Raw genomic sequence first — 26,678 nt, 5'->3', positions numbered from 1 at the left:
GTTGATAGTAAACTCCAGACTTTGAAGAAGAGACATGGTGAACTGCAGATCCTTTAACAATCTGTCGGAAGACAGCTCCTGAAGCAACAGGTCATTCAGATAAGAAAAAAATATGAATGTTCTGGAGCCTGCAGAAGACAATCACAGGAGCTAGGCATTTTGTGAATACCCTTGGGACAGTAGAGAGTCTGAAGGCCAAAATAGAAAACTGAAAATTAGAGGAAGACAGAGAGAAACATAAAAACTCCCTGTAGAGAGGGTGAATAGGGATATGAAGGTAAGCATCTTTCAGATCCAAGGACACCAGAAAAGCCTGGTGTAATAAGAGAGGAAAAAGAGTGTGAAGAGTAAGCATCTGAAAAGAAAGGATCTTTGGAAAGGTGTTGAGCAGAGAAAGATTCAAAATGGGTCTCCAAGTGCCCTCCTTTTGTGGAACCACGAACATCCTGGAATAAAAAAAAAAATCCCACTTGGAAGGGGGGAACATGTTGAATGATCCCTTGGTTCAACAGGGACTCTAGACCCACCAGGAAATGAGGAAGTTGCTCTAGAGGAGGTTGAGGAATCCTAGAAAAGGCAGGAGAGATTTCCATACCATGAAGTAACCCTGACAGATAGTAGAAAGAACCCAGAGTCTGAAGTGATGAGACACCAACTTGGAAGACAAAGGGTGGTCTAAAGGCGGGGGAGGTGAATTCTCAAAGAGAAACAGGCTGATCAGATAAGGGAGGCTTCTGGGCCACAGAAATCTGAGAAGCCTTAGCCAAGGGGGGCTGCCTCCCACCCCTCCTGCCCTTATAGGCCTGGTGGAGTTGCCTGTGAACAAAATCAGATCTAGAAGGATAATTCCTCTGGAACTTAGTGACAGGAGAGACATAAATATGTTTAAGGTCTTGCAAGGCTATGCCTTTCTCTTGAAGAGACTTAAAGAAGTCAGCAGCAGCAGTCTCAAAATGATGAGTATTATCCAAGGGAGTAACCAACAACTTGGCATTAATGTCCTCAGGAAGAGACTGGAGACAAGTCAATAATGACACCTCATGACGGATCCAAAAGCCGCAGCCCTAGAAGAGATATCAGCAGCATCATAGCTACACTTAGTAGAGTGGCAAGCCACTTGAGAAGCAGAACCTAAAATAGATAAGGCAGAGGATTTGCCATCAGAATCGGGGAAGACAGAGATAACCTGACAAGCCTGAGCAATCAAGAACAGAGCATACCTGGTCATGTAGGTTCGGTAATTAATAACCCTAAAGGCCCATGTAGAAGCTGTGTAAACTTTCTTGCCAATCCTCTCCATTTCCCTGCTATCCTTATCAAAAGACAAAAGTATGGAAGAAGTCAAAAGTTTAGAAGGATTGTCAGAAGAAACTGACACTACAGCACGATCAGCAGAAGGACGTTCAAATGAAAGCGGACAATCCTCAGGAACCTTATAAAACCTATCAGTTTTCTTAGGAGCAGGAGGCTGAGAATGAAAGTATCTAAGAAGGGAGCCATCACAGGAGGAACTACTGATGTTTTAGGAGTGTCCATCTGAAGCAATTCATAATGTCTTCTCTAAATATCTGTCACTTGATAAGAATCCCACTTAAAGAATTCCATTCTTCCTAGCAATTGTGCACACAAAGGACAGTTCCTCGAAAGGGGACTGTGGGTCAACAGACTCCTCTACATTATAACCATAATCCAAAGGTGAGGGCTTCTGTGAAGAATAGGACAAAGACTGCTCACCAGGCAGGGAATCTTCATCTGAAGAATCGGGTTCCATAAACCCTTTAGAAGGGGTAGAGGTCCAAGGAGAAGCAGATACTGAAACTACTTGAGAAGGCTTTAGGGTCATTAAGGCAGAGAATAAGCCCTGAGTAAACTCTTGACAATTCTCTTTGAGTATCCATAGGACAAGATGAAATGTGCTTCAGTTTTTGTCTTTTCTTAGAAGGAATATCAGCCCTAACAGATATTGGAGGTTCCGACCCTTGTTGAAACTCGAGAAGAGAACCTTGAACTTCCTCCCTGACCAATATCTTCAAAATCTCTCTATGACCCTCCGACATAAACAACCACAGTTACTCCTTGACATCCAGAGCAGATGCCTGCAAACCCACAGAGGACATCCAAAAAGACGGATCCATGCTGGCCTCCAGACGGATCGATGAGCAGCAGAGGAATCCAATGTAAACACCAAATGACCTACAGATCTATTACCTGATTGTAGAGGTATGTCTGGTGGAGTCAGGACAGCCAAAGAATCTATCTAGACTTCTTGGCCACCTTCTTAGCAAGTGGAAGTATCTCGGGGGTTAAAGAATTCTACCATGGTACCCTAGACTGTAAGACCTTGGTTTTCAAGATAAATGGCCAGAGAAGACAAATGGCTTTGGAGTGCCTTAGCCACAAATGCCTTACAGATATTACAAGAGGTATGGTCATGGGAAGTGCAAAAAAAAAAAAGTCTGATCGTGACCATCCTTATGGGGAATCTGCCTCGCACACTGACATTTTTTCCTCTTGGATGACATGAACTCTAGGTAGTGATAAACTTTTAAAAGATAAAAGAAAAAGAAAAAAAAAACAGCGAGGCACTTAGCTGGTGTTCTATGAGGTCAGAACAGCAACAAAATGTTCAAAATAACTGGCAATGATGGAATTTGAACTGGCGGCAAAAGAAGTTCTGGGTAATTGCATCTGTATGTCTCTTTATGCCCTATGTTTTATGTGAGGAGCATAAATATGGTGCATGGTGCAAACAAGATCCTTTTCAAGCTTTTCAGTACTGGTCAAGTGACGGGCTGCCTGGGACATCCCCTTATTTCAAGAATACTGCAACAGTGATATAGAAGGACATCTTCTGTTTCTGTAGTAAATGTTCCATACCCTCTTTTAGCACTGATAAGGATGAAATGTGCTTTGGTCTGAAGGTTGTTTCACTTATCTCATTTGTATCCTTCACTGAAACACTCCTCTCAGATGAAACTGCACTTAATAAAACTGTGTGTAAAATGTAAATATACAGTTAAGATACAAGTCTGCTTTAATATGTTTGCATTTCTTGGCGTATGAAAACAGAATACTGAATTTATGTAAGATTTATGTCAAGCCTAATCTATACATAGCTAATATACTTACAGATAAATTTACTGCCAACTTTATCCCAGAAATGTGCATCAATAGTCTACAAATCTGACTCCTTTACGATCAACAGTGAAACTAGTCCTAAGTGTGATCTTAAAAACAAGAAAATACCACTTTCACAGCTGCATGCGACTTGCTTACTTACCTAATAAATAGCACTTAACATGCCCCCCATGAAACCTGTCCTGAACTTCTTTTAACTAAAGCTTAGGCACAGGATATATGAATTAATAGAGCTCCAGAATAATGAGCTAGTAATTAAACCAGCGGATAAAGGTAATCGAATTGTTATAATGAATGCCATACTGTATCATAGAATGTGTATGGAACATTTAAGTAACCAAGAAGTATATGAGAATAGTGAAAAATCAAATCTTAGTAAAGCAATGGGGAAATATAATAAACTGTTACAGAAAGGTCTACGTTTAGGTCATTTCTCAAAGAAGGATGTGGAAAGTAAGTTGTCAGCTAATAATAAAGAATTAGCGGTATTTTTTTGTTTGCCAAAAATCCACAAAAATTTGAGAAAACCACCAGGAAGACCGATTGTATAGGCATGCAACTATTTTTTTTTTTACATAATATGGGTTTACTGTTACATGAAAAGTTACTTCCTTATGCAAAGAAAACTTCTTCTTATATACAAGATACTTTAGATTTTTTAACAAAAATTGCTGGAATTGAGTGGAAAAGGGAGATGTACTGGATCGTGTTAGACGTGAGAAGTCTATACACATCCATTAAACATAGTGATGGTTTAACTGCTAGGTCATATTTTCTGGCGGTTAACCATCTGTCTATGCTCATAATAGAGATGGCAGACTTTTGTCTGCAAAATAATTTCTTTCTTTAAAATAATGAAATTTATAGACAGAAACAGGGGACTGCCATGGGGGCACCTTTTGCCTCCATGTATGCAGATCTTTTTACGTCCTACTTTGAAATAACATTTCTGTTTAGGCAGGAACTTATGAAACAACATGTTAAGAATTATTTTCGCTACATAGATGATTTGATTTTTGTGTGCGAAGGAGGGGCAGAAAAGGTTAATAAGTTTGTAACAGAGATGCACCAGAATCCATTTGACCTCAGTTTTGATGGTTTACAACAAGGAAATAAGGTGCATTTTTTAGATTTGGAGTTAGAGTTCAAGGAAGATGGTACCATCGTAACAGGAGTGCATAGAAAATTGACTGATGGTAACCAGTTTTTACATGCATCTAGTTGCCATCCACCCCATACAATAGCTGCCCTTCCTTTTAATGAATTCTTAAGGTTGTCAAGAATTTGTAATAAGGAAGATGCTTTAAAGGATGAAATCTGTAAATCAGCTGATATGTTCTTAAAGAGAGGGTATAGTCCAGTTATGGTTAAGGAGGCAATATATAGGGTATATTATAGGAATTTAAATAATCAAAATAAGAGAAATAAAATAATACATGAGATGGAAGAAGTGAAGTTAAATCAAATGCAAAAGATTTATTTTGTCTCTATGTATAACATTAGAAGAAGGAAATAGGGATGCTGGAGCATTACTGGGAATTTTTGATGCATGATAAATTTTTAGTAAATGTTTTACCAAGACATCTCTCAAGATCATATGTGAGAGGTAGAAGCATAAGGGACATGTTGGTACATGGATTATTTGCCTTACCAAATCTACCAGTACCTAGAATGTTGATGAAAACAGGTACAATCAAATGTGGGAGATGTCCAGTGTGTCAACACATTAAGTGTTTTGAATGTATTAATAACATTTCCTTTATTCCCAAAGATAGATTTTCATGTGAATCAAAGGGGGTAATTTATATTTTGAGTTGTCCTTGTAATATGTTCTATGTGGGAGAAACGAAAAGGATGTTTTGGTTAAGATTTATGGAACATATTAGGGACATTAAAAATTGTAAAGAAGAAAAAACAATTGCTGCTCATTTTATGAAATCACATAATGATTATTCATTACTGAAGGGAAGCATTTTAGAACAAATTAATTGTTTTTGTATGGATGAAAATGTTTTAAAGGAAAAACTTCTATATAAAGAAAGTATCTACATTTTGAAATTTAATAAAATGGTCCCTATGCGACTTAATGGGAAATTGAATTGGAGAAGTTTGCTTTAAGGGGTAAATGGTTTAATGAGTTAAATAATTATTTAATTGATGTATAATGTGTATGTAAGTTTGATGAGATTTGTATTCCAAAAAGGTGTTTTCACCAAGGCGCTAGAATTAAAACAGTTTTATCTGAAGATTTGTGTTTCATTTGGATCCTGGTTGTTCATCTATCGAAGTAGGGAGTGGTGGTAGTGTTGTGTTAAGCACAGGATATGTCCTTGAAGTATGAAGAATAGCTGCTGCAATGCCCCTTCATAAGGAGATCCCTGTCACAGAACTTGGGAAGTATAAACCCATCAGCCTTAACTAGTCTAATTTCCACAGCCATGGAACACATATCTGAGTTCATTAACTGCAATATCAAAAAACCCATAACTAATCACTCAACAATTTGGTTTGGTTTGGTTTTGTCAAAGGTAGAGCATGTCTACATAATTTAGTAATCATCTTCTAGAAGGACATATGCCTATAGTGGCTAGTTAGGCTTCTAAAGAAAGCGGCAAGCAGTCATTTCCCATTGGTTCATGCACTCAGGCTTTTCAAGTGACTGGTACTTGAGGCAGTCTGAATAAATGGGAGTTATTTGAATGGATTCAGAGAGGTACAAACACAGATAAAAAAAATATTATTAAATAAGCTATTTTTATTAAGTAACACTGTACCCTGCTGTGCTGTGTGATTGCTTGTTGAGTTGCATTCTTCTGTTCAGTGATGCCATCGAAAGTCAGGTGTTTGTATTTTTTCCTTTATGTATTAAATACTGTGTGTGTGTGTGTGTGTGTGTGTGTGTGTGTGTGTGTGTGTGTGTGTGTGTGTGTGTGTGCGTATGCTCATGTATGCACACATATGGAATGTGTTTGCATTGAGTTGTAGGGTGTGTCTGATAGCAGTTACCTGAAGTACATTACTCAGCTATAAATATTCATTCATTCATTTGATTTTAGTCAGAGATAAGAGGTGGACAGCATATATGAACTGACTGTAACTGGTGGGCACGTGTGTGTGTGTGTGTGTGTCTGTGTGTGTGTGTGCTTGTGAGGGGTTGCAATGGGCTGCATTGTATGTGCCTGATAGCAAACTATGGTCATTATTTATTTATTTTATCACAGTCAGACATTTGAGATCTACACAGTCAAATTGGTTGCATTTGGTGAGTTTTTATGTGTTTTTACATATGTGTATCCATGTATTTATGAATGTGGGGGGGGGGGGTTGCATCGTATGAATCTGACAGTACCAAGCAGAAATATGTTTGAGTGTATGCGTGTGTGTGTGTGTGTGTGTGTGTGTGTGTGTGTGTGTGCGTGCGCTCATGCATACATGTGCATTTGCACCTGTCTGAACGAGGGAGGGTGCAGTAGTTAGATGAAATACATTGCTGTGGTCATTGCTGATTTTTGTAAGTGTGTGTCCATTTGATCACAATTAGACAAAGGAGCTGTGCACAGTCAATAAAGTGGATACAACCAATGGGCACAGAAGCAGTCAGGGATAAGACTGTTTGATCTTTGCTGTCATTTTATCACAGTTAAACAGTCATCAATCTGACTTGCTAGTATGTGTTTGCATAAAAATTAGCTGAAATATATTACTGTATGAAATACATTATTGGTAAACAAACTGTGACTGTCATTATTCAGTACTTGCAGTCTGTTTAATTTTGCTATAAACAGATGCATTAAATTTGAAATCTCTGTAATGACTGAAAATTGCACAGTGATCACAGTTATCAGCCTCAGAACTTAACTCTTTTATTGGGTCTGACAGCACCAAGCTGAAATATGCGTGTTTGTGTCTTCATACATTCTTTGTTAAATTGTAACTATGTTCATGCAAGATCTCACTGTAATTACCCCTGCCCCACTGCAGTTATCCCTACATATTTAATTCAATTGCTCGTGCAATCCTCCCTTCTTTTGAAGTCACTAGCTACTGTTGGTAAAGTTGTTACCTTTTCAGCTCCTGAAAGAACATCACTAATTCTTTTTGGTTCTATCACTGTAAAAAAAAAAGCATATGTTGTTGAACTGCACTAATGAATGCAAAGAGAAAACTCAAATGACAAGCTTCAAAAGCAACCCTGTCCTAAATTTAAATTGCTGACTGTCTACATAAGGTACTAATATATATACCTTGCAGTAGTGCATAAGAAACTAATATATACCTTGGATGATTACCAAGCATAAACCATTTTACTTTGTTATCCTTACCAGATGTTTCAACAATGCATTTTTTTTACTCCAAATAAGACATCTGCAGCCCTTTAAATGCAAGTGCATTGTTTGGTATCAGATCCTGGTAATTTGTTACAGAGCTGAAGCTAGCTATTCTGGTGCCCTGTGTTGTCCCTTAATCTAGTACCCACTCAATTTTAAGTCAAGCCAAAAAAGGTCCTCTTGAGTACTGACAAAAAACAGGTATTGTATTGGCATTCATTTTCATAATTTTGAATAATGGTATAGAAACGAATGTTGGAACTGCACTACTGACCACTGACCAGTCGTCATTTATTGGTCTGCCCCCAGTCGTCTTGCACCCATGGGATCTGACCCCTTTGTGTAAATCTAGCTATGACTCTGAATTGTTATTCACTTAAAACAGAAATTTTTCATTATAGCTGTCTGGCCAGTTTATTTTATTAATTATTTAGAATAAAAATTAAAATTCACTGTAGCATAGGATAGAAACAAAGAATGAGATTTAGGAAGCAGTCACACAGGCAACTGGACTATGGAAGTTAATATGTCCAAGAAAGCAAAGAAAAGGCAAGCAGACAGATTGCATGCACCCATAATTAATTTTCTAGCAGTTTATTTTTCCATCCTGAAAATGGTAGATTTTAATCAATGTAATTATAGTAATTTAATAGAAGAGTTTACTAGCTGTATAGTTAAAAAAGTGGCATTTGTCAGTATTATCCAGCTAGATTAGCTGACATTTTTATCATTTCCAGCATATGTAAAGGGGTATGTTAGGCTATTTTGCCCCTTTGTAAAGAATTAGCTCAAGTAAAAGCACACATTCTACAGCATTCAAAACATTTTACTGGCTTTCCAAAGAAATATGAAGACTTCAGACTGTACCTTTGATAAAGGAAAATAAATTCCACAAACACTGGTATGTTGTACCACTTCCATTGGTGTAGAGACATAAATCCATGACCACAGCTAAGGTGATCCAATTTAGATTAGCAGCTTGAAGGAGGAGAGTAGTAACACAGCTTTGTTGGCTCACTTCTCTGGGAGCTGGGGGTGGGGTGCGAGAGTACACATCCAAGGCACACACTCCCATTGTTTAATCAACTATGGAGACAGGAGACAATGCAGAACTGCTGATTTCATGGGATCAGGACTATCCTGAGGGGTCATGTAATTCACGGAAATTCATAGGTAGGTACTAGGCTATCTGCCCAAGGGCATTTATAAGCCTAGCCAGAATGTGTTGGCTTTCGCCTCCCTTTTAGATTAGTTTCCTGGGCCTCTGTCCATTGAAGTGATCCCAGGGGTAAATTTACGATTCCACTCATCAAGATTTCTCTTGAAGAGAGTCAGTGAGGGGCTTTGCCTAACATAAATTGGGATTCTATTCCAGAGCGAGGGAAGTCTCTGGGACAGGAATCTATCCCTCCAGCATGTCCTATTTATTGTTGTGCTGAGGTTTAAATCCCTGGAACGTGTGGTTCTAGGACATTTGGTTTTCTTGAGGAGGAGCATGTCCATTAATTCTGGGTTAGACATGGCCTTGTACGTCAGGCAGAGATCACCTCTGAGTAAGCGGTAAGCAACCGAGTAGAGCTGGAGTTTCTTTAGTCGAGCTGCATAGGGCATCTGTTTGAGGCCCACGATCCTCTTGGTGAGGTACTTCTGCGGTCTTTCCAGCTGTTGCAGGTGTCGAGTAAGGTACATTCCAAATGGGGCATTGTACTCTATTATGGGCCTGATGAGTGATAAGTAGAGGGGCACAATGACCTCTGTTGATCTAGATGTGAACCCTTTTGTGATTAGGTGGGCTACATAGAAAGATTTTCTGACCACATTGGCAATGTGATTATCAAAGGAGAGGTTGCTATCTACCTGGGTCCCCAGATCCCTAATTACATCTTCCGTACTTAGTGGATTACCACCTATGTGATAGTTTGTGGGCACTTTGTTTTTCCCAAAGGGGATGACTGTGCACTTTTTGGCATTTAGCTTGAGGCCATTTTTCTGACACCAGGTATTCGTCTCCGTGAGACCCTTCTGGAGGATGTCTGTGTCAGCCAGAGAGTCGATTATGGCTCCCAGTTTGCAATCATCTGCGAACTTGGTCAGCCATAGTCCTCCTGTGCTTGCCTGTACCTCAGAGAAGTATATACCGAACAGGAGAGGTCCCAGGACTGTGCCCTGTGGGATGCCACTTGTAACCGGTTTAGAGTCGGACATGGCACCCGCAACTCTGACCATGTGAGTTCTATCCGTGAGCCAGTTGGCAACCCATCTCGTGACATAGGGGTTAATGTTCAAGCTGGTAAGCTTATCTATAATGTCAGAGTGGGGAATGGTGTCGAAGGCCTTAGCGAGGTCCAGGTAGGCTGTGTGGACTACCTTTCCCTCATTTATGGCCTTGGTAACTGTTTCAAAGAAGTCAACTAGGTTTAGGAGGTAGGATCTGCCTTTAACAAAGCTGAATTGGGTAGGGTCCAGTGTCTTGAGGTTCTAACAACTTTACTGACACACTGAACACAGAGCATATTACTGGGCATGCACACTGGGGTTGGGGCTTTAAACAATAAAACACGAAACACCCTGAAGGCTGTCTCAATGAGGTCTCCTGTCAGTTCTCCCTCAGTGCATGGGTAAGATATGGACTAACTGAGAGAGAAAAAGGATTTAATGGTCATCAGGCAGCGGGTACAAAAGATAGTAAAAAAAGGCAGAAAAAGACATGCTGCAAAGTAGGTTTTTGTTTGCTTCTTTCGGCTTATGTCTTTTATTTAAGGTGCAACAGAGAAAGGATTATGTAATTCTTATATATACATATATGACAATACACATAGTGGTCTCTTAACTTGGTTTGGCTTTAGCATAAATGTGAGTGCTGCAATGTAGAGGCTTGTTCAAGTCAGTTTTAGCCTTTGGAGCTCTCAGTTATAGTCTTTAAAGTGAAACAACAGTTTCAGTCTTCGTGCAAGTAATCGATAATTATATGAACAATGTTTTCAGGCTTAGCCAAGCAGTGCTGCCTTTTCCTCATTGCACAAATCTCACCGTGATAAATTCATCCAGGAATGCGAGAACCTCAATAAACCTTTGCTACTGGTCAGACTTCACACACACACACACACACACACACACACACACACACACACACACACACACACACACACACACACACACACACACACACACTCACACACACACACACACACACACACACACACACACACACACACACACACACACACACACACACACACACACACACACACACACACACACACACTCTCTCTCTCTCCCTCTCTCTCCCCGTAGGCCTCTGGTCTCCAAGACAAAAAGTTGAACCTTCCATTCCCTTTTATTCAAAGGATATGATTCACTGCCATAGACTCCAGGCTTGTGAATGTTTCCAAATGCAACACTGTATCTCCATCCAGGGCACCTTCTTCACTCATAACCAGGAAACACACACGCACACACACACACACACCTTTGTACATTTGTCTGTTCACTGAAGTTACAATGTAGCTCTAAACTTTCCCTTCCTCATCATTTAATTTAAGCCAGTCATTATTTTTTCTTTCATCTCCCCAGTGACTGAAAAGCCTTCCCTCCACCTACCAGTTAGCTTATTCATTTTACCAGAAGACAAGAATGTTATGACCCATTCAGTCCTCTAAGAGGCAGTGAGTAGTAGAGGTGGTGGTGGTGCCATAGGGTATTTTTTTACACTATCCCTTCTTCTTACATCTGTCATAGTAACACAGTTAGGGTTTGACCATCTGTGGGCTTTTAGGAGGACATGTAACTGACTTTTATGAGTGGCATAATGTCTTCAAAAGGCCCTACCCCCTAAAAAGCCAGTGGTCCTATGTGGCCTTCCATTTTCATTAGGGATTCTAACATGTAAACTGTACCCAGGGACATGTGCAGTACAACACCCCCAGAGACATGTATATGCATTACCTTGTCATTCCTTTTCCCCTACAATCTTCTCCATCTCCTACTATCCAGTAAGTCATTTGCCATGTACTTACAGTATGTGGTGGTCTTTGCAGTCAGCCCACCGTGGGAGATCCACAAGGGCTATTACTTCACATTTTGTATTACTTTGCTGTAACCTAGCCAACAATAAAAGTTGAAATGTTATCTGTCTGACGTGTATTGTCAAATATATTGTCTGTTATAAGTATGATACAAAGCTGCTAACAGAGGATTTTGCCAGTGTGGGATTTGCTTGAAGGATATAAGCTGATGTACAACTAAAAGAAGAGAGTCATTCTGTTAGTATCCCAAAGTTGAGTCAGTTGTTTTAAATACTTGATGTGTTACTAGCCCCACATCTTTATATAACTAGAGACTGCCACCAAGTTACCTTGTCAGACAGAGTATCCTTTGCTGGTAGAAGGCTGCACAATTGCATCTGGGCTTTTTACAGAACTAAAGGTTTTTGTTACTTGAAAGTTAGGAAGATGATGATGGAGATGCTATGTTCCTCCAGCTGGATTATTATCTTTTACTTGTACTGCATACCATAGAGCAGAACTTGTCAAGCTTAGTTAAAATAAAATAGATAGTGTTTTACTAAGATCTTTTAGCAATATGATCTGGCATAATAGCAGAATTATGGCCCTGCACTACTAATAAGCTCTGTACTGTAGTCCTGGGGTTGATTCCTACTTTGGTACTATGTTACTCTGAGCACTTAGCCAGAATAATACTCTGGGGCACCCTTTAGAACTGATAACTGTGTCTAGCAGGTATTACCCAGAAAATAAATAGACCCTGTTATCTGAACAGATTGATTGACTACCTGTCAAACAAAGAAGGGAATTTCCATTAAATTAACTCGTATAAAAGCTGTCAAGCAACTGGCTTTTCTTGTTTAAAGACATTTTGCCGCAGGAAGGGTTTGGTGCAGTCTACAGTTTTATTTTATTTTAAATTTGTTTACACTGGTCTCAAAGGACTATGTACAGCCAGATCACAATGTAAAATAGACAGCAAGGAAAAAATGATATACAAACATTAACACACATTAGTATCTAATAATTGCACGATTGAAACAATGCCACTTTTAACCATGAATAGGCTAGAGAAGATGGTAGGAACGAGACCAAAAAAAGAGGGAGGAGATATCATAGAGCAAACTGTTTAACAGAAATCATTCACTTTCTACCTCTGTTTTTTAACTTGAAGATAACAGTAAAACCAAAAAATGGTGTGCACATCTTTCTTGGTCACTGTTCCTCTGGTATACAGTAGCCTGGCTGCAGTAGTTACATATGATATAAGGCATAAAAGTTTCAGGGCTTACCCAAAGGAAATCCTTTTTTTAGAAGGTACCAATTTATAAGAATCTAATTTTTTAACAGCATTTTCTGATTGTTAGTATGAAGTATTCTGCTGATTCTGCTGACTGTACCCTATGTCATAAAATGTATTTATTTATTTTACATTTGTTTACCAGGACAGTCTGACTGGGCAAGAAGCCCATTTTCAGCAGAGGCCCGGGGAGAAAAGCTCCACTAAGATATAAAACAGTACATTTAGAAACAGTACAATACATTACATAGCTAGCTCATTTGAAGTAATGCAATATGATTAATACAGTATGTTAAAAATTGAGGAAAGAACAAGCTCCACTAAGATCCAAACAGTACATTTAGGAACAGTGCAATACATTACATTACTAGCTCATTTGAAATAATGCAATATGAATAATAAAATATGTATAAAAATTGAGGTGACAACATTATAATGGATATAGTTATACAAAAATTTGCAGTGCAAATAGGTGGGTTTTACATACAGATATTAGTACAAGTATATGCATTTGGTATAGTGCCAGTATAGACAGTGCAGTTAGGTGGGTATTACAAACAGCTATTAGTAGACAAATGTGGGTTTGATATTGTGCCAGTTTAGACTTTGAAAATTGATTTTAACCTCAGTGTTGCAGGTTTGCTTGCAGTGCCATTGTCATAGAACGGGCATTGATGTTCCATTTTCTCAAAGAAAGCATAAATTGGTGTAGCGTCAACCAGTATTGCATCATTCTGGTTTCAAATCTGACTGTTCCATTTTCTGCCTATTGATGGATGACTCCTAAATATGACATGCTTATTTTGCTCTTATGTGTAGCTCAGACATTTATCAGCCATTGTCTGATGAAATGTTGACAGATGATCCTCTGTGGCGACCCCTAACCGGGAAAAGCCGAAAGAAGAAGAAGATCTGATGAAATGTTGAACAATCCAACGAGTAATTAAAAAAATTCTATACAGGGGTCTCAAAATTTTTTGGATTTGGATGTAATGACCCTTGGCTGAGTATGATTGTCTTCATACAGCTTTCATGCTCATTTGAGTTTGACACTCTCATCTAAAACCAAAAACAAAAAAACAAACAAAAAAAAAAAAACAATAAAAACGATATGTTTTGCAGGAGGGTAAGCCTCCCCCTTGCACCTCCAGCTAATTATATATACCAACTACGAGATAGCAGAACAGAGTGGAAAGGGCAAATTCCCACTCCTTGCTGTACCCCAATCCTACACAAACAGAAGTCGACATTAAAAGAATTCAGTCTGTTAAGCCATAAAAAGAATGTTCCATATTTTGAATGTTTAACCAAATGAACTGCATCCTTATCAGCATACCTACTCATTTGTAAGTAAACTGCTTATCCCAGTCTCTTCCATGAAACAGTGCACACTGAGAATTCTTTTGTGTACAGTCTTTTTTTCTCCTAAACCTAGGGATAATTTATTTAACTTTGTAGGCTTCTTATTGAGTCTGTATATTTGATAACCATGTCTTATAAATAAATTGTACAGCCTCCCTGTACTACTGCATTGTGTCTTTGCATAAAAAAGTGTACAAGATAGTTTGATAATCACTGCATACCACATTTTTATTTCTTTATGTGTTTGGCGGTAAACGGAACTATTAAGAGTCGTGGCTGTTAAATAAAATTACATACCAGTAGTAGGGTAAGTACAGAACACATGTCTGTTTGCTTACACGTTTATCTGCATGAGCCTTTTTGTTCAAAGTTTACGTATTCTGTTATCAGCATAAAGGCAAAACTTAAATTGTAGTTCCCTTTGATGTTTTTACAGATTGTCATGTACATTGGTCAAGCCTCGAAAGACATTCTCAAATTGCCTCGACCTTGTTGCCCTCCTGTAGTGAAGCTGGAAACTAGAGTAGATGCAGAATATGGGATGCCATCCACGCATGCTATGGCAGCAACAGCAATCTCTTTTACAACTTTGCTCTCTACACTGTACAGGTACAAGGTAATAAAGCTAAACTAATTTCCTAAGGCATCTTGGATTATCTTCTTATCACAGGCTTCTGGTGTTTATTTTTTTTTTGTTTAACTGGAAGCACTAGACCACAGATTTTTGGAGTTTGTATACTGTGGATTGTGAGACTGGTATGATTACCATTAATGGCAATGACCGGTCTGCAAAGAGACTAGCATGGATTCCATGGTGGTAAAATGGATTGTAGCTGAGACTGAATATGAAAAGTTCAAGATTTTGGACTTTGCTTTGAGGACTCCACAGAAGGCATGCATGCATGCTCGATGGGGTGGCTCATATTATGAGAGAGGTGCATCTGGGTAACAATCACTTCTAAGTAGACTCATTCTGTACATTTGGAAGGGGTAGAAATTAATACAGTGCTAAAGTGCATACTGCAGAGTGTGGATTCCAGATAAATGAAGCCATGCTGTAGTTGTTTGAGACTGAGTACTGTGGTAATCTCTGCTGGTTATTCCTACAGTAGAAATTAAGTTAGTAAAAAGTATGTCATGTATATTTACAAAAATAAAGGTCTGTATGAGGAACCTGGACAAATGCATTTGTGTGCATTAGAGGGGAATGATCTGCCTTGAGCTGGAAACATCACATTGTTACAAGTAGAAATGGAGCTGAAGATGATGGCTGGGTGGAGAAGAAAACATGGGCTGCAATGGAAAGGGGAAGATTTCAAGATGGACTTGAAGAAGCACTACAACACAGAGAGTGATAGAGGATTGGAATGAATTAGCTGAGGAATGATGCAGTGTAGTTCAACAGAAGGACTTAAGCAAAATGGACAGAAGGAAGGGCTGGAGTGTAGAGAACAGATGTCAGGATGCAGCACCTGAGTAGACTCTGTAGGTCCTAGATGATGATCTCATTCTAAAGTCTCACAGACCAGATGCAGCCAATTAACACTTTTAATCCATCACAAAGCTTTGCCTCAACCCAGTTTGCATATCTTCTTGTGTTAAAAAACATGTCTGGTTTACAATCTAACCCACGTTGACAAAATGTCTGTCTTTGTATTCTAGTTTCACTGTTTCATTAGTTTCATTTGCATGACTGTAGACCCATTGATAGAAACAGAGAGAGATTTCCTGTCACTCAAAACAGACCAATAATAGAAATGTTTAGATTCTGAGTACTGCTTATTGGTCTGCTGTGCTTCGGGAATTAGCAGTATTTGAACAGGTCTGAGTTATAGTGATTACCAGTGGTCTCATGCAACGGCATACTCATTTACCTACACAAATCTCCAGTAGTGGTTGCTTGCTAGCATACTGTGTCACTACTCTTCACCTCAGCATTGAGTAATTAAACAGCTTTTGGGACTAGGCCATGAAGATAAAAGCAGAGAGTTCAAACACAGAAGTTTGCAAATGTTTAGAAACAATATTGTACAGAGATATAGTGATATATTTCAAGTTCAGTGTACATTTTTTTCTTATCTTTTCATGTGCATTTTAATCTTTTTCTCAAATAATTTTTATTTTTCAGAAATAAACATTTACATTTTCAGAAAGAATAAATTTGTAATAAACTATTTACAATATATACAAATGGCCTTCAATAAGAAAACAATCTGTAGTGAGAGTTGAGTTACACATTGTTAGAGTAGATCTTGCTTTCTCTCCTCTTAGGCAGGTGAGACTGTGTTTAATTTAAGTGTCCCAGTAAGGGAGAGAATGTTCTCCCAAGGGTTATTAGTCTATTTCTAAGGAAATATTTTCAGTTCCATAACTTTTATTTCTAACAGCACAGTTTCTTTCAACAGAGTTAGAAAATACTCAATAGTCAGTTCAGAGGAGGATTTCCACTTTCTTACAACGCATTTTTTAGATGCTACTAGTGTAGTCCAAAGAAGATAAAGATCTTTATTATTCATTACAATACTTTCATTTGCATTCAAGAGACTTAATGAATTTGGTAAAATAAATGAATCTGTATAAATAGCTTGAATAAATTTACTAATCTCTTCCCAATATTTCTTAATGTAAATGCAATGATAAATAATGTGTGAACAGTCAGCTACATATTTTAGTGAACATCTCCAACATATTACAGCTTTGGAAGAGTTGAATTTAGCTATTTTTCTGATGGTATAGAAAGCTCTATGCAGAAATTTCCAAGTGAAAAATTTCCAAACTTGTAGATTAGAGGTTAATTTAATAGAATATAGGAGGTTAGTTTTATTTTCAATTGATAAATTCATTGAATGCTCTTTAGTGATAAAATTCCAATAATTTTGATTGAGGTTAGCTTTATAATTCCAATAATTTTGATTGAGGTTAGCTTTATAATTAATTATGATTTTATATAATCTTGATGATAAATTTGTCCAATTAAAATCATTATATAATACTTCATGCACGAAGAATATGAGTTTAGGCATAGATTTAAAGGAAGAATTGTCGATTATTCTGCATAGATCTGGTGCCTAGGATTGTAAACTGTTAAGAACTAACCAATCCGAGCTTGATAGATCATATATACTTTTTAATTGCACATCCAAAACCATCAAATTCTTTATACAATGGTGCCAACATGTGAAGTTTTTTGTTTCCCATGTATTGAGTATTTATATTAATTTTATTAAAGAAGTTTTTTGTGGATCTAAAGGGAAATAATAATTCCAACCATAATTTTATATCATTATTGTTATTAGTAAAACTTCTAAATAAATTGTAAATATAATTTAGATTAGTAGGTTTAGAGGTATATTGTAGATTAACACAAAGGATATGCCAAAGTTTATTATTTTGTTCATTTAGTTGTAGATTTTTTAGTTAATTTATTTTCATTTAGGAAGATGATAGCTTGGAAGATGATAGCTTGTAAAGACTTCCATGCAGAAGAGAATTTTGGATCTATCCAATTTATGATTGTTTTAAGAATGGATGCTTTAATGTAGGATTCTAAATCTGGAAAATGAATCCCTCCCAATTCCCAAGGTCTTATGTGATTTGAGAAGGCTATTCTATTTCTTTTTGGGAACCAAAGAAAATTTATAAGAATTTTATTTATTTTTTTTAGAAAATTCTTGTTGGGAATTTTAAGAATAGCTTTCCCAATGTAATTTATTTTTGGGAGTAGAACCATCTTAATTAGTTGCAGTCTATCTTCAAATTTTAAGTACAATGTATTCCATTTTTCAATATGTGTTTTTAAAGTGTTCAAAATATTATTATTTGTGGTTAAAGTAAATCTATGTTTTCACATAGTAGTATCCCTAAATAGTTTATAGAGGAGGCCTGTTTTCCAATTATTTGATTTATGTTTTAAATGAATATAATTGTTCTTATGTAACAACATGAAGTTGGACTTAGATTTCCTAACACGTAAACCTGAAATATGATAAGAGTTTTCGACTTGTAAGTCTAATTCATGTAAGGATTCATCTGAATTAATTAGAGTAAGAAGTATATCATCAGCAAAGAACATTATTTTAGACTTAAACTGACCATGTATATCAATGCCTTTAATTTTAGGGTTATAATGAATTATTGAAGAAAAAAGTTCTGTTGCTAATGCAAGTAAGATTGGGGACATGGGACAGCCCTGCTTTGTGCCTTTAGTAATTTCAATGGCTTCTGCGGTAAATGGACCCAATTTTACATAGGCAAGATTATTTTTATAATTATTTATTAATGTAATGAATTGTATAGGAAATTCATAAATTTCTAAAACTTTGAAAAGGTAATCCCATTTTAGTGAATCAAAGGCTTTTTCAATGACCAGAGCAACTATAAGGGCTTCTTGATTGTCTCTGTTTAGAATGCCTATGTTGTGTCTTTCGGCTTTTCCCAGTTAGGGGTCGCCACAGCAGAACTCCGGTCTGCTAATGATTGGCAGTATATTTTTACATGCTGAGTTGCCGGCCCTGATGCACAACCTTCAACGAAGGTACGCCCATTCACACATGTCTCTACACAGAAGACGCTCTAGCTGAGAATCAAACAGGACAACGTCTTACTGTGAGGTGACAATGCTACCGCAGCACCACCACCGCAGTTTTTAGACATGTCTATAATAGTTAAAATTCTTTGGATGTTATCATGAGTATGTCTATTATAAATAAAACCTGTTTGATCATCACTAATGATATGTATCAGTGATTTTTTAATTATATTAACCAGGATAGACATAGATTTTATAATCATTATTAAGTAGTGAGATTGGCCTATATAAACTACATTGTATAGGATCTTTATTTTCCTTTATAATAGGGGTGATTAGTGAATATCTCCATGAAGGTGGAATTATGCTTTCCAATTGTATTTCATTTAGAGCTTTGTGCAAGATTGATGTTGCTGAAATTAAGAATTTATATAATCCAATAATAATTCCATCAATTCCTGGAGCTTTATTATTTTTGCTTTCTTTATTTTTTTCAGTTATTTCTTTGAGAAAGATTTGTTTCTGGATATCTATAATTAGTTTTTCCGGTATTTTTTATTTTAGAAGAATCCAAACCTAAATCTAGAATATTGTGATGTGAATCATTATTTTTATAATGTTCTGCATAGTGATATTTAAAGGCATGCAGAATATTGCTTATATCTGATACATTTTTATTTTTCCTTTCATGAATAACATTTGTGATATTTTCAGTGGATTGACTTTTTATTCTCATTACTAGGTTATGCATATGTTTTGTTGAAACAGAAAATGAATTTAGTTTTAATTTTTCTAGAGCCATATTAGTTTTGTGGCTTAAGATTTCATTGTATTTTTTGTTTAATTCCCCAATTTCTTTTTTTTTTTTTTTTTAGTGACCGAGTCTCTTGAATTATTAGAATTAATTTTTGTAATTTGTTTTTGGGTATTAACTAATTCAGACTCCCATTCCTTTGTTTTATTAAACCATGATATAGTTTGCCATATAAATATGCCTTTAGAGAATCCCAGAAGATAACTATATTTATATCTCCAGTATAATTGGTATCTAAGAAATATTGTATTTCTGAGTCCAACCATGGTTTGAATTGTTTTAATTTGGTGACATAAACTGGGATTCTTTTTGTAAAAGTTAATTTCTTGAAATCTATTTGAAATTTAAAAATGAGTGAATTGTGATCTGGCAAGGGGCAAGGAATTATGGAAAAATTGGCTATTTTCATTCTTAAGTTTTGAGATATAAAGATTTTATCAGTTCTTATTTGGGTATTGAATCTATGATCACTATGGGAAAACAATAAAAAATTACCCTTCTTAAATCTAAATGTATTGATTAGTTTTAAACTATCAGTCCATTTCTTAAGAGCATTCCCTATGGGGTTAAAACAGAGAGGTATTTTATTAGTGGCCTCTGATTTGTCCAAAATGCAGTTAAAATCTCATCCTATTATCAGATTGCCTTTAGAAACTTTGTTAATATGGTCTATGTGTTTTTTGACTGTTCCCAATCTGATGCCAGGAAACCAATATAAGTGTACCAGTGTCCAAATTCTGTTACAAAGTCTTATTATTACAGTTGCTGTAAGTCCATCTTTGTCTTCATAATTGTAAATAATTTGAGAGTTAGTGACACTTTCCTCTAGTTTTTTTTTTATTATAAAAGGAATTAGATGTTTTAAATATTCATTTGGATTCCATACATAGTTATTATTTGCTTTAAACTGAGTTTCTTGTAAAAATACCACTTGCACTTTATTTAATTTTAGATATCTTAGTAAATTGGGTCTTTTCCTTGGATTATTTAATCCATTAATGTTTAGAGAGAGTAGAGTTAAGTCCATCCTATTTATGTTTATGAAGTATTTATATTTGACATAAGTTCAAAGTACTTTTGCCGCTCAACTTTTGTGTAACTTTCTTGCAAAATCTATATCCTGAAGTCAGATTGATCTTTCCTGTTAGAAACCATAATTTAAAACTATATTGAGGCCAGTAAAAAGAAAAAAATGTGTAAAGTGAATAATCCCATAAAAATAAGTAAACAAAGACATTAAATGCTCCTTTAATAAACTTGAAGTGAAAAGCACTCCTAATCTGATAAAACAAAACTGTTCAATCAGATTAACTCTCATTCCCAAAAATAAATTAAAGAAAAATGAATGTTGCGGAGCTCCATATTATAGTTTCTGGAGATTTATTGTTTCTAAATGAATAAAAGAAAAACAACTATCAATTAACAAAAAAGTTATGAATTTATTGTGAGAAAATGAGTTACTATTTCTTAAGAGTATTTTGAGTATTTATAACTGATGAATGTTTGTATTTTATCTTAAACAGGGAAACATATTGCAATATAAATAGTTCTATCTGGAAATAATAAGTAATGAATACATTTTTTTCCAAATTATATTAAACTATTCTCAAGAATAAACAATTTAACTAAGCATCAGATTACATTGCTTGTAAGAAACTAGATAGTGTTAAAGACCTTATTGGTTTTTGAAACATCTATAACCCTTAATAAACTATGTAACAGGAACTATGTGGTATTGAAATACAAGTCTGTGCTGTAATGGCAATATTTCAAAAATGCAACAAACTTGTAGTTTGAATATGTTTAACAAAAATATACTGACAATAAACCTTTGTTTTGTAAATGAAACATGACTACCAATTAAATCTACCAAAGAGTATTAAATATTATAAACTCCTATTCTATTTACGTAGCACCTTCCAAATTTCATTGCATTGATTTTGAGATTTGGGGTCCAAAAACATGAACAAAGCAAATAGTGACTACTTCTAACAACATCTGAAGTTAATGAAAAAAGTTATCAATGAATTCACTGATGTTTAAATTGTACCAATTTTGCTGTATAGATACAATTTAGTAAAGAAATTAGTAGATTCTATTAATCCATTCCAATAACTTCAAACTGTATAGAGAAAGTGTCAGTCAACAAAACATTTTCATGAATGTATCTTATTCTCTGAACAGGGTGTTTAACATCTACTAGTAGTGAAGATGAACACTTGTGTAGTAAATCAGCTTTACCTCTTTTTGTAAAGAAAAAACTGTGAATGCCTTCAAGATACCCTACTCTTTATAACAACTCTCTATTAATGTTTAGGGAATAAGAGAGAGGTAAAACTGCCTATATTAGCTTTAAATCTAATGTGCATCACAGTGACCAGTGTGCACAAATTGCTAAGACAGAGATCCTGTATCAAATAAATGTGATAACTCTATTTGAACAAGCCATATAAGACATAAGCCTTGTGTGAAATAAACAAAATTGTGATAAATAACATCTGTCAGGGTATATCAAATAAAGCTAGAGGCACAACCATTTAAAGAACTAGACGTGGCTGTAAGCATCAGTCAGTCAACTTAATGTTATTTGTTTTTTTGTTTTTTTTTTTCTATAAAGAGCAATTTCAAATAATCCATGTTTCACTGTGCTGTTCTTCCCTATTCCTATTCTAATTCTGAAGTTCCCATAGAAAAAAGTGCAAGAGAATGAACGAGATGCCTAAAGATGTAAGGCAGCCCCTAAACATCTCGGATCTTCATAAACCCTTGAGTTTAACAAAAGACTTCAGACATTTTACATAACAGGGAAATCTAAACACTCTCCAGTAGAGGGCAGCAGATTTTAAACTCAGTACTCTATTAGCTTACCAGCAATAAACAGCGTTATTAAAAAAGTACAAAACTTGAAGTATTGAATGAGAGTGTTAATTTCTGCAGAATCTGTATGCAAAAACTGTTTAAAATCATGCACTGCTTCCTGGAATTCGTGATTTGTGGCATTGCCACGTATTTGCATGTGTTCATCGCTTTTCTTTCATGGTAATACAGAATGCAGTTTACTATGACTGAAGCATATGAAATACACAAATGAGTGCTACATTTGATTATTGAAAGGAAGCTGAAACTTTCAACAACTAATATATCTTTTGTTGAGATTATAGTGAATAATTAGATTATGTGGGAAATCACTGGCAAAACATATAGGGTTCTATTTAAAGGAGTTGCATTAAGTGCTTTGATTTACATAACTTGTAATGGACATGTTATGAGGAGACCATTGTTGCTGTGTTATACTCGGGGCAAAGGCAGATTTCATCTGCGAGGTAAGACAACATTTTAATTGCTCGAGGCTATTCTCAAACAAGAAGAGATAGTAAACTGTCAAGAGTGGAGTGTTGAGATGCTAAGTAAATGGGATTTAACTAAGCAAACTGAAAAACTATAAGGATTTAAACTGTACACTTTGAAGCTAGTGTTAATTTAACACAATTTCTCCGAGAGAGATACCTTCTATTTACTTAACAAATATGCATTTTACCATTTGAAACCCCACATTAAAAAAGCAGTAAAATGAAACAAGTCAATGACATATTAACACCCAGCTAAGGGGAAATGTTCAAAATTTATAACACACAAACCAACTACATTGAACTAGTAATAAACCATATTATTATGGTCCCTTAAAGAAAATAAATAATTTGTATCACACAGTAAACTACAAAGAAGTTTTGGTAGAGAGTGGAAGCACACTCACTGACAGAAGAAATTTGATTGAGAATACATACTTTTTTAGATGTTTAACTATGCAATCAAACCTTAGTTGATACTTTGAGATAATTTGTGATTCCTGCATTTTTAAGTTCAGTTTTTAGTTTCTTCTTCACATCAGTCCAGTTGTTTTTTTCAGAAGATCTTTTTAATGTAGTGGATGATGACTAGTCCATGCCCTCTGGAATTGAAATTATGTTGCTTCCTCGATGTTGTTTAAAGTTCGTATATCATTTGAGTGGAAAATTCTGATTTTTGCAGGATAAACACATTGTGCTTTCATTTTATTTTAAGTAGTCTTGCAAGTGGCCAGGCATTCTTCCTGATCCCTAAAATTCTTGAGGAATAGTCATCATCAAATATTATTTGGTTTTGTTTTATATGACAAGGGGCTTTTTTCTCCAGTCAGATGTAAGTATAAGCTCTTTATCCAAATAAGATAGAAATTTCACTATACTGCAATGGATCTTGGGAGGTGCATTTGGAGAAGGGATAGGTTTTCCTATGGCTCTATGTGCTCTCTCTATTCAATTCGACAAACCTTCTTTTAGGTCTAATAGTTCAGGTAGCCAGGAGTTTAAAAATAAAATGATGTCCTCACCTTCAACTTTTTCTGGAAGACTAAATATTCTTATGTTTGTTCTCCTTTCCCTGTTTTCCAGATCATCTATCTTATTGATTAACCAGTTATTCTGGTGTAGAAGGAATTCACACCGAGACTCCTCTTCTTTAGGTCTCCCATCTATATCATTTAGTGAGGTTTCAATGTCCAAGATTTTAGATTGTTGCTGCTGCAGTATTTCTTTATGGACATCAGTCTGTTTTTGGCAGTTCTTCTTTAGGTTTTCTAGATTATCTGAATGTGTCCATTTTAAGAAATGGTTCATGTAGAGTGGCAGACAATTGAATTTCCTTTTTTAGTGAAGTTTCAGAGTGATTCCGCGGTGGTGCAGTGGTAGCGTTGTTGCCTCACAGCAAGAGGTTCTCCCATTCGATTCTCGGCTGGAGTGCAGGGAGTGCCTTCTGTGTGGAGTCTGCATGCCCTCCCTGCGGTTGGGTGGGTGTTCAAAAGACATGCGCAAATGGGCGTGCCTTCATTGAAGGTTGAACATCGAGCTGGCACCTCGGCGTTCATAAAAATCTACTGCCAATCATTAGCGGACCGGAGTTCCGCTGTGGCGACCCCTAACCAGGAAAAGCCAAAAGAAAGCAACAACAGTGAAGTTTCAGAGCGAGAAGACCGAGTTACTCCTCTCCATACAGATGAATTAATCTCCAGATTGACAGGAAAATTTCAATGAAAACACACCAAAGTTGATATTCTTGTAGATTAAAGGTTCCTCAATAAGATTTTTCTACTTTTGTTAGGAAAAAGAAATTATTTTCCTGTATTCTAGTAAAGTACTGTGGAGCTCATAAAAGTTGCTGCTACCAGTTGGCCATCTAGGCTCCGCCCCATGTGCATTTTAATTTGATTATCTGGTGTTAGTCACTGATATAGTGAGAGTTTCAAGGCAATAACTGGAAGCTACTCTCTTTAGTTAAAGTTTGGCCATGTAATTGCAACTACTAGTCTCCATGAGAACTGCTTATGTTTGCTTTAAACTATTTTTGGCATTTTTTAAGTTATTTATTTATTTTGCTGCAACCTATCGAGTTCTCACCTTCTCTTTGTAACGTTATGATGGGATCTGGAAAGAAAGTGTTTGGTTTGAAGGTAAACAAGTCAAATGTAAACTGGGTGTAAATTGTAAATCTGTAACATTTATAAGCTTTTAGAACCAGCCCTAAGTTGTGTGTGGTCAATCTCATGCAGACCTGGAGTTTGATACTTATGATCAAGGGTTCCTTCCATGATATCTTTGTCTTTTCATATGTATGCAGGTATAAGTGAGGTTTCTGCTAAGGTGTTTGATAGGAGAAATGGGGCTGTAAGAGACAGATTGAATTTGTATCTGTGACATAGATATCAACCTTTTGTGCAAAGCCAAAATAATAAGGGACAGATACCCACAATCAAGGATGGATTTTAATTATTCTCTTTTAAACTGAGAGAGGTGTTAAAATAACATAATTTGCATTGGCATATGTTTGCTGAAGGATATAAAGTTTGAAACTGGAATATGTGTCATTATGTACAAATTGCAGTCCTAACTAATTTACAAGAAAACCACAAATTTTACGAGGAGCAGAAAATTATTAAACAATGAGGCTGAAATTTGGATCCCTGAGAATTATGATCTATGATTATTTCCATGTATGAAAAACTAAACCAGCTAGTATATAGTTGTATATATGTAAAATCTGTATACAGTCATTTCATGTTATTATGTCAGCTTAAGAAAAAGTATTGTGCAAACACTGTATTGCTGTGGACTGCTTTTTTGCTAACAGACTGTAGAGATTTACATTTCATATTATTAATTCTGATTGATAGCTGAAGCTGTGCACTGCAGTTCTGTTGTGGGGCCATCTGTGTCTAATTTGTATATTTCTGAAATAAGAAAAAATAGTACTGCAGTCATGTCCAAGGATGCACATGGCTACAGATTGACCAAACACAAAATACACTAATTTAAATTCACAACAGGCACTTCAAAACTAAAATAAACTGAACTCAGTCTGATTTGTTAGCAATATTAGAAGTTATATAGTGCATTTTTGCTAAGATACTAAAGGGCTACATCTTAGGTGGCAACAAGTACCTATTAAAAGATGTACTTAGCCTAGTTATTCCACTTGTGTCTCTAAGATGGCCTAAGTGATGCTTCTAGGTTTCTGATATTCTCTATTCATTCTGCTAGTTGAGGTCTGATACTGAATGTTTGAGGTTAGAACAGGTGCACATGACAGAGTAACCCTGCATACTGTGGAACGTGTTTTCTTAACATCTGTGCTTTTATGTTTATTCTGTTGTCTTACGGAATTAAAAAAATAGACCGCAGTGGTGGCCATTTCTTACTGAAGCAGTTTTTGCATATCCTATCACTACCTCTCACCTGTAGTCATTACAAACTGCTTGTCACTGCCCTTAGTAGCAACTGACATTCCTAATTTTCCTGAACTTTTTACTAATGTTTTCTTAAAAGATAATGACATCTGCAGAAGTCAAATATTTTGAAAATATGCAACTAAAGGCACAGGAGTGTACTGGTTGGTATTACTTCCTCATAGCACCTGCTTCTCTGGTTCAGATCTCCACTGGAATGCCTTTCATATGGTTCTCTAGTTCAGTTCCAGAATGGAGTGCCTTTGTATATAGTGTGCATGCCATGTTTTGTCCATCTGAATTTTTGCTAGGAATTCTGTTTTTTTTTTTTTTTTACATCACAAAGGTATGTCATTAGGTGAACTGTAATCCTTTAAAACACTCGCGTGTGTGTGTGTGTGTGTGTGTGTGTGTGTGTGTGTGTGTGTGAGTGTTTTAGTTTGTTAG

The 26,678-nt window shown here is 36.1% G+C and overlaps 1 protein-coding gene across 1 annotated transcript in view; it reads left to right on the top strand.

Annotated features, from left to right (window-relative positions):
- SGPP2 (sphingosine-1-phosphate phosphatase 2) overlaps window positions 1-26,678 on the top strand; it is a 1,416,879-nt gene that overhangs the window by 695,990 nt on the left and 694,211 nt on the right. The window contains exon 3 of the mRNA XM_044070367.1: window positions 14,569-14,748. Within this exon, the coding sequence (XP_043926302.1) occupies window positions 14,569-14,748 (180 nt within the window). The remainder of the gene's footprint in view (window positions 1-14,568; window positions 14,749-26,678) is intronic.

Source organism: Protopterus annectens, chromosome 4.part1 (genome assembly GCF_019279795.1).
Source record: "Protopterus annectens isolate FY-2018-M chromosome 4.part1, PAN1.0, whole genome shotgun sequence".
In the NCBI taxonomy this organism is placed as follows: Eukaryota; Metazoa; Chordata; order Ceratodontiformes; family Protopteridae; genus Protopterus; species Protopterus annectens.
This window is presented reverse-complemented; position numbering and strand designations above follow the sequence as displayed.